Source organism: Protopterus annectens, chromosome 4.part1 (assembly GCF_019279795.1).
Source record: "Protopterus annectens isolate FY-2018-M chromosome 4.part1, PAN1.0, whole genome shotgun sequence".
Classification (NCBI taxonomy): Eukaryota; Metazoa; Chordata; order Ceratodontiformes; family Protopteridae; genus Protopterus; species Protopterus annectens.
In genome coordinates this window covers 145,523,825-145,536,808 of record NC_056734.1, presented here as the reverse complement: position 1 = coordinate 145,536,808, position 12,984 = coordinate 145,523,825, and the positions used below count along the sequence as shown (strand labels likewise).

The window sequence follows — 12,984 nt, the reverse complement described above, 5'->3', positions numbered from 1 at the left end:
AAGGTATTGCCTCTGTGAAGTAATTTGTTAACAGTGTTCCAGATATTTTGGGTTAGAATGTGAATTAATTAACTGTTTTGGGTAGAAATTTTTCTTATCATAGTTGACCAGTTTTTTTAGTAAAGTTGCAGAGTTCCTTGTATCTTTGGAGTTGGAAGGGAGACCTGTTTTTAGCCAGCTTTTCCATGTGTTGTCTCTCTCCTGTACATAATATAATGAGTAGGTTGTGTAAGTCATGGAGCATAGTTAGATGTCATTCTTAATTTCATGATGGGAGCCAATGCATTTAAGGTGCCAAGAAAGATGTTATTAAAATTTAAAGTAGCTTCTTCCAAGGAGAGGTGGTGGAAGAAAGACCAGTTGATAAATGATAGAGTCTGGTTAAAGTAATCAAGGTTGAAATTATGACATTCTTTGAAACAATGTAATTTACATGATTGGAGAGAGTGTCATTGGATACATGTGGGAAGATGTCCACTTAAAGTGTCAGGTAGAGTACAAGGGTTGTGAAATACATTGAGACTGGATGTAAGTATCCAGTCAAGAGTGGAACTGGTATTGGTCTGTTTATTCAGATGGGTTAGGGTATTGATTAGTTGGGTGAAGCTGTAAAGGTTTATGCTGTAGTTTAGATGGTCTTTGGATGTTGTTGTCCAGTCAATATAACATCATCCTCTGTGACAAAGGAGGTATTGCCAGCACAACTAGCTGGAATTTTGTAAATAATTATATGTCATTTGTGAATACTGACATGATTTATATAGAAGTGTAACCAAGGGAGATACTGCCAGCACAGATGTCTGGATTTATATAAGATGTTTCTGTTACAAATGTATTAGATCTGTATGTCATATGAGATGGTTTGTACAGACATGTGTGCTGAAGAGATATTTTATAGAGTGCTGTATGAAATATATCCTCATTGTACTCTACTGGAATGGAACAGAAATGTACACACACTATTATAACTGTTTAAATGTATATATTTTAACAGGGGAAACTGAAATCCAGGAGGTTAAGTAGCAAAACTTCAGAAAAATAGCTGAAATTAAATTACTTTATGGCAGCAAGGAGATCCAATGTCTAAACCTAGGGACCTTTCTGTATTGCCTAGCAAGTGCTTTATTGTTTTATGACTTCCAGCAAGTACCAAGATCTGAGGAAATGCCTTTGTGTATTTATTTTCAGAGGTAGATGCTAAATACTGGCAGAGTCCAGCAATGGGAGTTTTACTTGGGACAGAGTCAGATGACAAGAAATAATGTTATTCTGCAAGCTATCCCAGCAGTAATATTGTGATATTAATTTAAGAAATCTGAGAGACAGGGGGAAGTATGTGTTTTGTCTTTGATCTGACAACATCAACATCCACTCACAACATTTACCTTGCTGCTCTAATTAATTAAGTGTACTAGGGTATATTAATTCTCTTAGATATAGTCAGGAATAGAGCAAAGCTTACTTTAGATGTTTTCTTTATTTATTTGAGACTGTCCTGCAATGTTGTTTTAAATATTTCCTTTGGTTTTGAACTCTGGAGTCACTGTACATTTATATTTAGAATTGTCTTGTTATTTTATCATTTATTATTAAATATATTAAAATCTTTCATCGTGGCTGATTTTTCTAAGAGATATTTAAGTTTTGGGAGTACTTGCATATTTATTTGGTGACACTGTGTAAGCCACTCCTAATAGCTTTGCTCTTGGTCAGACTATCATTTGTACTGATAGTAACATTGCACCGTGAGATTGGAAACCCTTTGTTAAGGGCCTTAAAGTAACTGATGGTTGGTGGCAGTAATAATTGCCTTATAGTCTGGGCAGAAGGGGGCATATCTAGTAAACCTGTGCCAGCCTTTCCCAGGTGTGTGTGTGTGTGTGTGTGTGTGTGTGTGTGTGTGTGTGTGTGTGTGTGTGTGTGTGTGTGTGTGTGCATGTATAAATCAAACCTCAAAGAATGTGTGTGTCAGCTACTTGGGCAGGGAGAAAAAGCACTGGTTGGTCAGAGAGGGTGCTGGAGGTCTTGGCTTAGCCACTCAGCTGAGATCTAAACTCTATACCTGTGCTAGTTAGTGGGGAGTCTAATTGGGGATTTGGAGAAAGAGGGAAAAACCAGCCCCAGACTGACTGTGGCTTCTGTGTGCTCTTAATGGAAATTGCACTGTGTGTGTACTTGTCATCCTCCCAATGTATGTCTCTCACTGGTGCTGGTGGTGAGGATTGAGGCTCCTTGATTACTAGGCAAGTGGTGGGGCATCACACCCACTATTATGGTTTCATAGGTAATGGCTTATGAGATCCAGGCAAGAAAATGTTCACGGGTAGGGATGTTGTGGCCAGGAGGGATATAAATGGTTACTATGACTAGCTTCTTATGTTTGTTTGTTTGTTTTGCAGGAAAGGCAAACTAAGCCAGGCAGATGAAGACCAGTTAAACACAGGTCAAACAATCCAAGTAGAAGAATAACTAGTCAACATGACTGAATCCAATAAAGTAGCAGTTCCAAAGTTTAAAAAACAGCATAAAAATGTTAACTAAAACAGCATAAAAATGTTAAAAACATCCAAGAGAAAGACACTTTCATACCTATCCAGGTGCTTCCTCAGATCTAATAAAACAGGTATAAAATACTGCTTAAATGCACATAGTTTCAGGTCTCCCTCTTAATGTCATGTGACCTAAGCAGTGGTCTTAAAGGAACATAGTCATTCAGACCCTTCCCTCTGTCACTTTGTAATTCTAAAATCCATTTAGTTTCAATACATTCTGTTTTAGTGCTGATATTACCACCTCTATTGCTGACATTAAAATGTTGTAGCACAATAAACATAAACTTATGGGTACTTCCAGCAACTAAAATATGTTTTCACAGTGCATTTCTTTTATCTTTCATGTATGTCATGCTGCCAGCCCAGCTATCTGGAATTTTGTAAATAATTCTATGTCATTTGTGAATATTGATATGATTTATACAGAACTGTATGTTATGTACTGAGCTTCAAGAATGTAACCACAGCATACCCTGCTGGAACATAGAAGATTAACTTGTAAAACTTGAGAATAGTTCAGGTTAAGTTACTTTATAGCTGGGCCATAAACAAGAGATGTTATCTCTCACTTTCAATGCAGAAGCAGGCACAATGTTTAGAACTAGAAGTTTTTCTATTGTCTTGAAATAAAAGCAATCACTAGGTTTAAAATGTAAAGTGTTGTATTGCTTTATGACTTCCTAACAGCTACAGAGTTCTGAGAAAACATCTGAGAGATATGTATTTCTCACACAGGGATGCTAAATTCTGTTAAGTTTCTGTTTAGCCTGGGAACTGAAGTCAGCTGACAAAGAGTGATGTCATCCAAGCTGGCCCAGCAGTGATATTTGATATTAATTTAAGAACTCTCAGAGAGGGACTGTGCATTTTGTATTTTGTCTTGGCCCTTGCAAGAACATCCACTTCATCATCATCTGCACTTGCCTGTCTGTAAGTAAGATTCAGGGCACAGTATTTCTCTTAGATATAGTTAGGAATATAGTAAAGATTCATTCAGGTGTATTCTGTATTTGTTTGAGACGGTCCTGCAATGATGTTTTAAAATATTTCCTGTGATTTTGATCTCTGAAGTTACTGTGTTGATTGACTGAGTATTGCCTTGTTCTTTTATTATTTATTATTAACTATATTAAAACCCATCTTTATGGCTGATCTTTGTGAGACATATTTAAGCTCTTAAAGTACTTGCATATGTATTTGGTGACACTGTACAGGCCACTTCTAATAGCCTGGTGCTTGGTCAAAACTACTATTTGGATTAATAGTAACATTACACAGTAGGATTGGACACACTTTGTGAAGGGCCTTAAGTAGCTGATAAAGAGTTAGCTGGTGGAAGCTGGTACTACCTTATATTCTGGGCAGAAGGCGGCATAGTTAGTAAACCTGTGCCAGCCTTTTCCAGGTGTGTGTGTATGAGTGTTTGTATATCAATCAAATCTCAAAGTGTGTGTGTGTCAGCTACTTAGGCAGGGACATGAAGCACTGGTTGGACAGATAAGGTGCTGGAAGTTTTGGCTTGGCCACTCGGCTGAGATCTCAAGCCTATAGCTGTGCTAGTGAGGAGTCTTTTGGGGGATCTGGAGAAAGTGGGAGAAACCAGCCCCAGACTGACTGTGATCTCTGTGTGCTCTTAAGGGAAACTATACTTTACTGTATGTGTGCTTGTCATCCTCCTAATGTGTATGTCCCTCACTGTTGTCGGTGGTAAGAATTGAGGCTCCTTGATTACTGGGCCAGTGCAGGGACATCACAATGTACATGGTCTTTCAAAGCTCTGTTAGTTTTACAAACATAAAAAAAATTACAAACAGTGCAGCTAGCTAAATAAACAAGATTACAGCTCTTGCAATTTGCAATACAATTGAATTTATAAACCTGCTTAGTCTCAAGATGCTCAAATATATCAGTAGTTTCAATAAACTGACATATATTAAAATTTCTGCAAGGCTAAGTTCCTATTCTATCAGTAATCCTTGGTTTCTTTTGAACAGGTTTATAGCACAACATTTTTCTCAAAGAAGTATTGTTCTTAAAACAAAATTTAGGAACCTCACCTAAAATAGTTTGTTTCTATCATCACATGTAAGAACGTGCCAGTGTTTTTTAATAATTTCACAGACAGAGCTAACATCATTTGAGAAGGTAATGCTCATTCTCAGAGTGTCTCCTTGTGGCACCCTAAAACTCTTAGCCTGTGGGTCATGATGACAGAAATATGATTTGGCCTGGGCATTCCTATTAGATCAAACCCCTTGTCGTGCTACATCGATTGCCTCTATTATTAAAATCATTTTCCTGTTCATCAAAAACAGATACCATACATTCATCATCTGTATTGAGCCTGGCATACCTAAGGACCTGTTCTTTCAAAACACTCCTAGGAATATGTTGTGGGTGCATACTCTGCCTATGTAAGATACATTTTTTACAAGATTTTTTGTGAACTTGAGTGTCTAAGCCATTCAGTTTCTTGGTGATTTTACCGTCTAAAAACTCAATATTCTCAGCAGATAACTTAGGGGTAAATGGTAGGAACTTGGTTGTCTGTTGCAGGTATTCAACAAAATCATGCAGCATAGAAACAGCTCCTGATCATACAAAAATATGTCATCCACACATCTGGCATAGAATGGACTATAATATTTAAAAAGGTTGCTTTCATTAAAGACAGAGTGTCTCCCAATAAATGAGCACTAGCTTTGCATAGCTATTGGTTTCTCCCACTTTCTCACTGCATTCACCCTCTGCTTGTATAGCTGATCATTAAAAGTGAAAACATTGTTGTTCAAAATCAAAACAAGAAGTACACTTATAAGATAAATATGTCCTGCACTGTAATCACAATATTTAGTCAAGAACAGAGTAACAAATTCAATCCCTGTGTCATTAGTTATGACTGTGAAAAGTGATACCACATCCAGTGTAACCAACAGAAAATTGTCTACTGTTGGTATTGAACCACTCAAATAAAGATGTTAAAAAGTGCTTAGTATCTCTAAGAACAGTGTTAACTTTATCTAATACTGGTCACAGTTGCTTTTCAACATAAATAGATTAGGGCTTAGTTGTCCAACCACAGCCAGAGACAATAGGCCTCATCGGTGGTTTTTCCAGGGATTTATGAATTTTAGGGAGGCCGTGTAAAATAGGAATGGTAGGATATTCAATCAGAAAATATTCAAACAATTCCTTAATAATGCTACCTTCCATCAATAAATCATGTAAATTAGAACAAATTCTTGATAACAACTTATCAACATCATATTTCAAGCAAACAGTGTAAGTAAAACTATCAGATAGCATATTACACATGCTCTCTATATACCTAGAGGTGTCCATCACAACTACAGCATCCCCTTTCTCAGCAGCTCTAATATGTACATGTTCCATCAAAGTTAAATCCATGAGAGCCTTTAACTGTGTTTCAGTAAGATTAAAAAATCTCTACAATGTTAACTTCACAACAACTTATGTATATCTTGTTCAAAAAGTTTCAGAAAATTCTCAACCAATGGTGCAGTTACTGGGACAAACTGACTAGGTCTCTTAAAAACATCATTCTGCACACTGGAGTTTAAACCATACATCCGTTTCAAAGAAATACTTCAAGAAAAAGACAAGTGCTTGCACACCTATCCAGGTGCTTCTTCAGGTATGTCTTGTAAGCGCAAACTAGATGATCTCTTCTTAGCAGCGAATCCACTTGCTCCCCCTCCCCCTTCTTCTACTTTGGGAGAAGAGCAGCAGCAGTAACTCTGGCAAGTGGAAATGTATCTAATAATATTATTCAGTCAGCAGAAATGCATAATCTGCTTGGTATGGACAATTTTTTACACATCCACCTACCAGAACCTTTACCTGCCAAAGAGAAGCGAGATTGTTCAAAGAACAGAGGCAGGCAGGTTAGAAAAAGGACATTGATGGCTGGGCAGCTGGATTTTGGTCCAGCCATAACGAGAAAGATTCCACAGACTTAATTGTAAACACATCCACCATTATTTTAAGAAATAAACAATGACAAGTGTTAAACAAAGGCCTTTCTTTTATTCCTTCCAAAGACTCTTCTTTGTGTGATGCACACACTGATTTCAGATTATTTGTCCAGAGTGTTGACTGATTATTCTTCTAGTTTGTTTGTTAATTTTGCAGTTTACAATGAGGATTTCAGCAGGATAAAATCTGGGCAATGAGACAGATAGAGGGGAGAAGGAGAGTTGTTCAGAGTACAGTATGACAGCACCTCCCCCTTTTTTGAGATTCTATCTAAGCGTTACATGTTATATCTGGGGGATAGGATTTCCAGATCAGCTATTTGAGGTTCTACCCAGGTATCTGAGATAGTAAGTATATCACAAGAGTTTATTTTATAGTATATTTTAAGCTTTGTGTATAAACTTAAGCTTTGTTTAGTTCAGTCTATAGAAGTTTATACATCAATATGTATTCTGTTTTAAGTGTTAGATATTAACATTTGATTTCATTCGTGATTTACAGGAATTCTGCCCTAGAGCAACATGTAAAAAGTAGACAGAGGGAGAGGGTGTGCCTTTAAGATAACAGTTAGTTTAGAGATTTACTTCATTTTATCAATTAGTTCACTAATTGAATAATAGGTTCACTTGTATTAGTATAAAAAGGGAATGGCTTCATTTTAAATTTTGATCTGAAGAAGCGTACGTTAACAGTACGCGAAAGCGCTCATCCTGTTTCTATCGCCTAAAAATTATTTTGTGGATTTGTGCCATGCTTCTCGATTGAATTTTTCCAACATGGTGGGTTCTACAGCGTTTGTTTTTTCCCTATATCACAAGAGTGAAGAACAATCCAGGAGTGCAGTTCAGAGATTTTGTTTGTAATGTTTTGGATGTTTAGAGAAAATATGGATAGGTTTTTGGTAGAAGGGGGGTGCAAGAAAGAAGAGGAAGAGAAGGGATTGGAGGATGAAGAGGTGGAGGTGGGTAAGGAGGGGTAGGGGAGAGAGGTAAGCAGGAGAGGTCTTGCAGAAAGGTTTTGCGTTAGGGTGCATATCTCCAGAGAGTAGTAAGTTTAAGGTTGTCAGGTTGAAAGCGAACATGTTTGGGCTATAATAGTGCCGTGTGGGTTTACTTTTTCGAGAAAGTAAGGGAAGCTAAGACATTTTTGTTTTGTAGAGGAGAGTGTTTGAGAAGTTGAATAGTGATGAAGGGATAGTGAATGTCAGAATAGTTGTGACAGTATTTAATGGGTAAGATGTAGCAGGAGGAAGTTTGGTGTAGTAGAGTTTATTGTGGGAGGAGGTTGATATAGCGGGAAGTAGAAGCAGAGGAGTTAAGAAGATGAGTAGCATGATCAAGGATGAGGTGAAGAGTGGGAGAGTTAGAGGTTAAAGGAGGAAGAAAAAGAACAGTAGAGGTGGCTTAAATGGAGGAAGTGAAATTAGGAGGTTGGTAAAAGTTAAGTGATATATCAAAAGTACATTAATAAGCATGAAGAGGCAAGTAAAGATGGTAAGTAATTTGATAGTAGGGGTTAAATAGAAATGGATTGGTTGTTTAAATATGGGAGTGTCTAGAGTAAAGGAAGTGAGAGAGAATTAGGGATATGGAGATATATCAAAAATTATATAAAATGTACTTTAGTACGAGTGAAGAGGCAGGTATAAGGGTAAGTAATTTGATAGTAGGGGTTAGACAGAAAGGGATAGGTTGTTTAAATATGGGCATGCTAGAGTAAAGGAAGTGAGAGAGAACTGGTAGATTTAGCCAGGAAATGAGGTTTTGTTTAGGTGGGTGTAGTCTGTGTGGCTAGGTTATAAATTTAAGATATGTGGGGGTGTGTAGTAATAGGGGTTGGGTTGAGGAGTGGTGTGAGCTTGAGCGTATCAAGGGCAAAATGGACTGGGATGAACCTGGACCCAAATATTTATTTGTGGTAGCGTGCAAAAGATCCAATCAGCCACCAAGAAAAAATCAAGTATGTTTTAAATCTAATTTAAGAAAGACTGCATTACAATTTGTTTCAGATATATATATATATATATATATATATATATATATATATATATATATACACAGTGAGAAAGACTATCTTTGTCCCTGCCCTACTGAATCAGCAAGGAATAATCAGTATTATTTAGCAGTACTAAAGTCTCATTTCTAAAATATTAGTATAGAGTCTCTACAGTAATGCAGTGAGGTATCATATTTCCAAAATGAAACAAATGAAACCACAGTAAAATGGGATACAGCAGTCTGTTATTAAGTAGAAAGGACAGTATTAGTACTGCAATCAATGGGTGAGAAACTATCATAATCTTCAGATGTTATGCTTATTATATTATTCAAAATAACACAGTGCCATTAATGACTGTGACTTACCTTTAACTCCTGAAGGTAAGCAGGGTTGCAAAAGTCCCATCCATAATTGCAATAGTATTCAGTTGAATGGAAAAAGAAACAGAAAAAAAAGAAATAATTAACAATAACATCAAGCAGGTAAAATTACTACAACTTTCTGTTTTATACTCTGTAACAAGAGACAAGTCAGTTATCCTTCACAAAGTCTATCACAGGTCACACTAAAAGCCAAGTACCAGGGATATCTTTTTAGCTACATTTTCTTCCCACAAAAAAGCAAACTACAATTATTTGTCTGTTAATCAGATGTACTAATCTGACACAGTTTATTTTCAGTAGAGGCCAAGAGTGAAAAACTCCAGTGAAGCACTGCTATAACCAGAAACAGAATTTTTTTGACTTGAGCAGCTGGTAGTATACATGCCTCTCAACCTCTTTAAGAATCAGGGACACAGTTAAAATACAAAAGGAGACAATGGTCACTGCTCTTACAGGTTAATAGGTTCACAAATGTGTACTAGGGTAATGACCACAATGGCCTTCTTAAGCTTAGCCATGCCTCCCAATGTAAGCCTAACCATGCATCCTTATATACTTAGCTGCTAGAAAACAGGTTTTTGCATTGCCCTGCATCTTTTGAAGAATATGAAGTATGAAACTCAAATGTCTGTCCTTATTTAGTGACTGCAGTCCTCAACAGGTTTTCAGAAAACCGCATAGTTTATTAGGAACATACCAGAACTATTAGACAAAATATGGGACAGTTGAGAGGCACAATACAAGATACAGTCAGGAGTCTGTGTACAGAAGGAGAACAGAGATAAATTTATATTATGAATAAGTGCAATAATAAATAAATGTACTTCATTACAAAGTAATTTTGAATATTCATAGCATACTCATTTATTCACTCATAAATGACAATATTGCCTCTAGCTGATGGACTTTTTGATTAAAATTTAATGTATATTAAAATGTGAAGTATTATTGGTCAACTTAACTTATTACAGCAAAAATTTCAAAATGGTTTTGTCTGAGTAGATTTCCCATTTAAAGTTGTTCAATAACTCCTCAAGATTTTAAGCAAAAGCTGGTTCAGAAAACCTCTGAAAATTGTCAGCATTTCAATGTTTTTAAGTGGCAAAACATACAGGTACATACAGACACATGAACACTCTCTCACACACACAAACACACACACACACACACACACACACACACACACACACACACACACACACGCACGCACACGCACGCACGCACACGCATGCACACACATGCACACACCCACACACACACACACGCACACGCATGCACACACACACACACATGCACTGTCTCAATCTGGTTTCCCTTCTCAGCTTCCCTATCATGAATCATTGCCTATTACGTTGCCAGTAGTGAAGTCCAGTTTTTTTTACTTTCAGTTTTCCTTATAGTGGTGTGACTGTGAAGTTAGTATATATAAGATGCAACTATGTAGTCAATATATTTAATTAATGTGGTACAGGGATTAATGGAGGTTGCCCCCTTGAACACAACATATTTATGAGAGTGCACGTGTGTGTGTGTGTGTGTGTGTGTGTGTGTGTGTGTGTGTCTGCGTGCACGTGTGCACGCCTGTGTGTATCTATTTATATATGTGTGTACACACACACATATATATATATATATATATATATATATATATATATATATATATATGGGTCTACTTGAAAAGACTTGAAATCCCACTTACCCAAAGATGAGAAGACTGAGACAACACCGAATCTTCATTTAAATGACTCCTGACATAACCAATGACTTACCCAGGGAAAGGAAGTGGTCAGCCAACATTTCGAAGTTTGCCCTTTTCCCCACAATAGCGTGATCTCGGACTTGGTATAATTAGTTGGGAGGGGTGGTGGTGCAGCCCCTCACACTGGGTAGTATGAAGGGCAAAACCACCCATTTGGGTGGGTTCAGAGTGCTTCCATGTGGTTTCTTGAGATTGTTGTCTGACAACTTCCTTTCCCTGGGTAAGTCATTGGTTATGCGAGGAGAGATTTAAATGAAGATTCGGTGTTGCCTTCTCTGTCTTTTTGTCTTCAAGAAAGTGGGCTTTCAGTCTTTCCAATTACAGCAAAAAAAAAAAAATATATATATATATATATATATATATATATATATATATATATATATAAATATATATATATACACACACACACACACACACACACACACACACACACACACACACACACACACACACACACACATACACACACAAACACACACGTATATATAACATATATATATATATATATATATATATATATATATATATATATATAAAAATAGAGAGATATATATGTCATGCTAACTATGAACTTATAGAAACAATCTCTGTAGACCCGCTTCTGATTGAGGTGCATAGTTAAGTTCAATGCATATAGGGCACGATTTCAAAAAACTTGACTACTTACACCGAGAGCACGTCATTTAGAATCTGGCCCTGGTGTAAGCTTTTTTGTAGCTAGGCCTTATACCAAAATAAGTCACTTACACTAACAGCAATTCTTTCAGAATCAAAGCAGAGTTACACTGAACAACTATTTTGGAATCTGGCCCACATTGCTCACATTTAATGACAGATTTCCAACATGACCTATTCTAATTTAATTTCATCTTACTAGTATAGGCTATTAAGAATTTCATGATATAAACAAAAGTTATGTACTTATCATAATTTTAGATGATTTTAGCCCTTCTCTGTTAATCTCAACAGATGGGTTATCCACATGAAGGTGAATCTCAGCTGATGACACTATCAGAGCTTTCTCCAGCATTCAAGCTCCCCTCTCCCATAATGTACTGCTCTATTTCAGATCAAATTTATTTTAAGGACAAAGAGATAGGAATTGAAGGAAAGGAGCCACAATTCAGGGAAGTGCAAATAATACTCAAGAGGATTTGCCCAATGAAAGGCTTCAGGGTTGACCATTATGATCCTATGGAAACAACCAAATAAGGCTATTATGTCAATTTGGAAGGAAGAAGGATGGATGATGGGATGTCGATATGGATGGAGAAGGGTAACAAGGATCTACCATTATGGTAAGTACTAAACTTTTGTATCAGACATCCATCTCGACAGGTGAGACAGAGTTTTCAGCAACCAGAATTCCCAAGTAGCATCATGACAGGATACCCTGAAGTATGGTGGAACTAAAAGTTATTCTAGATCTGAAAATTTGATCCTTTTTGTAATGCTTCTTTAGAACAACTTACTACAGCACAAACATCCTCTAACAATGAATGTCTGAAAAATGCACAGGAAGATGGAACAAATCTCGTGGACTCGCTTGCAGATTGTATGAAAATGGTATTTGTTTGGCATTGTAAATAAAGTGCAATATGACAGCCATCTAGATAACATGCCTTTAGACACTTTGAGTCCAAGTTTAGTTTTGAAAAAGGATACGAATTACTAACATCTTTTCATATAGATTTTTTTTTTGTGGTGGAGATTACATCTGAACCATTGATGAAGATCTAAGGTGTATAAAGAGTATTTCCCTGATTAGAATGATTAGGAAACAAGACAGGCAATTGTATAACTTGGTGAAAGGCTGACTCCATAGCTACCTTAGGCATAAAGATTGGAACAGGTTTAAGAAAAACTCTTGTCTTTGAGAAAAATCAAAACAGAATGCTTACAGGACAAAGCCTGTAGTTCGGCTACCTGTCTGGCTGATATGACAGTCACCGAGAACAAGGTTTTCCAAGACAGAAATTTCAGTTTGATTTTAGAGGCACGCTCAAATGGAGGTTACATGAAAACTTGTAACATCAATGTAATGTCCCATGGGGGAGTTGGATCTTTTATAGAAAGTCTCATTAAAAAGGTAGCTTTTGGAAAGGACTTAGATACTTTTAGTGACTCCATGGAAGCTTAATTTGACTCAATGTGAAAATATGGAAATTTCTTTTAACCATTTGAAATATCAGGACCTACTAGAGTGTATCCCAAAACATGGAGACTGAATGGCCTGGAATATATCTCCAAGGTATGGCAATCTCAGAGTTGATAAGTATAAGTGCAGGTGATGTGG

The 12,984-nt window shown here is 36.8% G+C and overlaps 1 protein-coding gene across 1 annotated transcript in view; it reads right to left on the bottom strand.

The window, feature by feature from the left end:
• The window catches only part of LOC122801189 (collagen alpha-4(IV) chain-like), a 1,621,248-nt gene that overhangs the window by 764,481 nt on the left and 843,783 nt on the right, over window positions 1-12,984 (bottom strand). Inside the window, exon 21 of the mRNA XM_044070748.1 lies at window positions 8,912-8,920. Coding sequence (XP_043926683.1) covers window positions 8,912-8,920 — 9 coding nt within the window. The remainder of the gene's footprint in view (window positions 1-8,911; window positions 8,921-12,984) is intronic.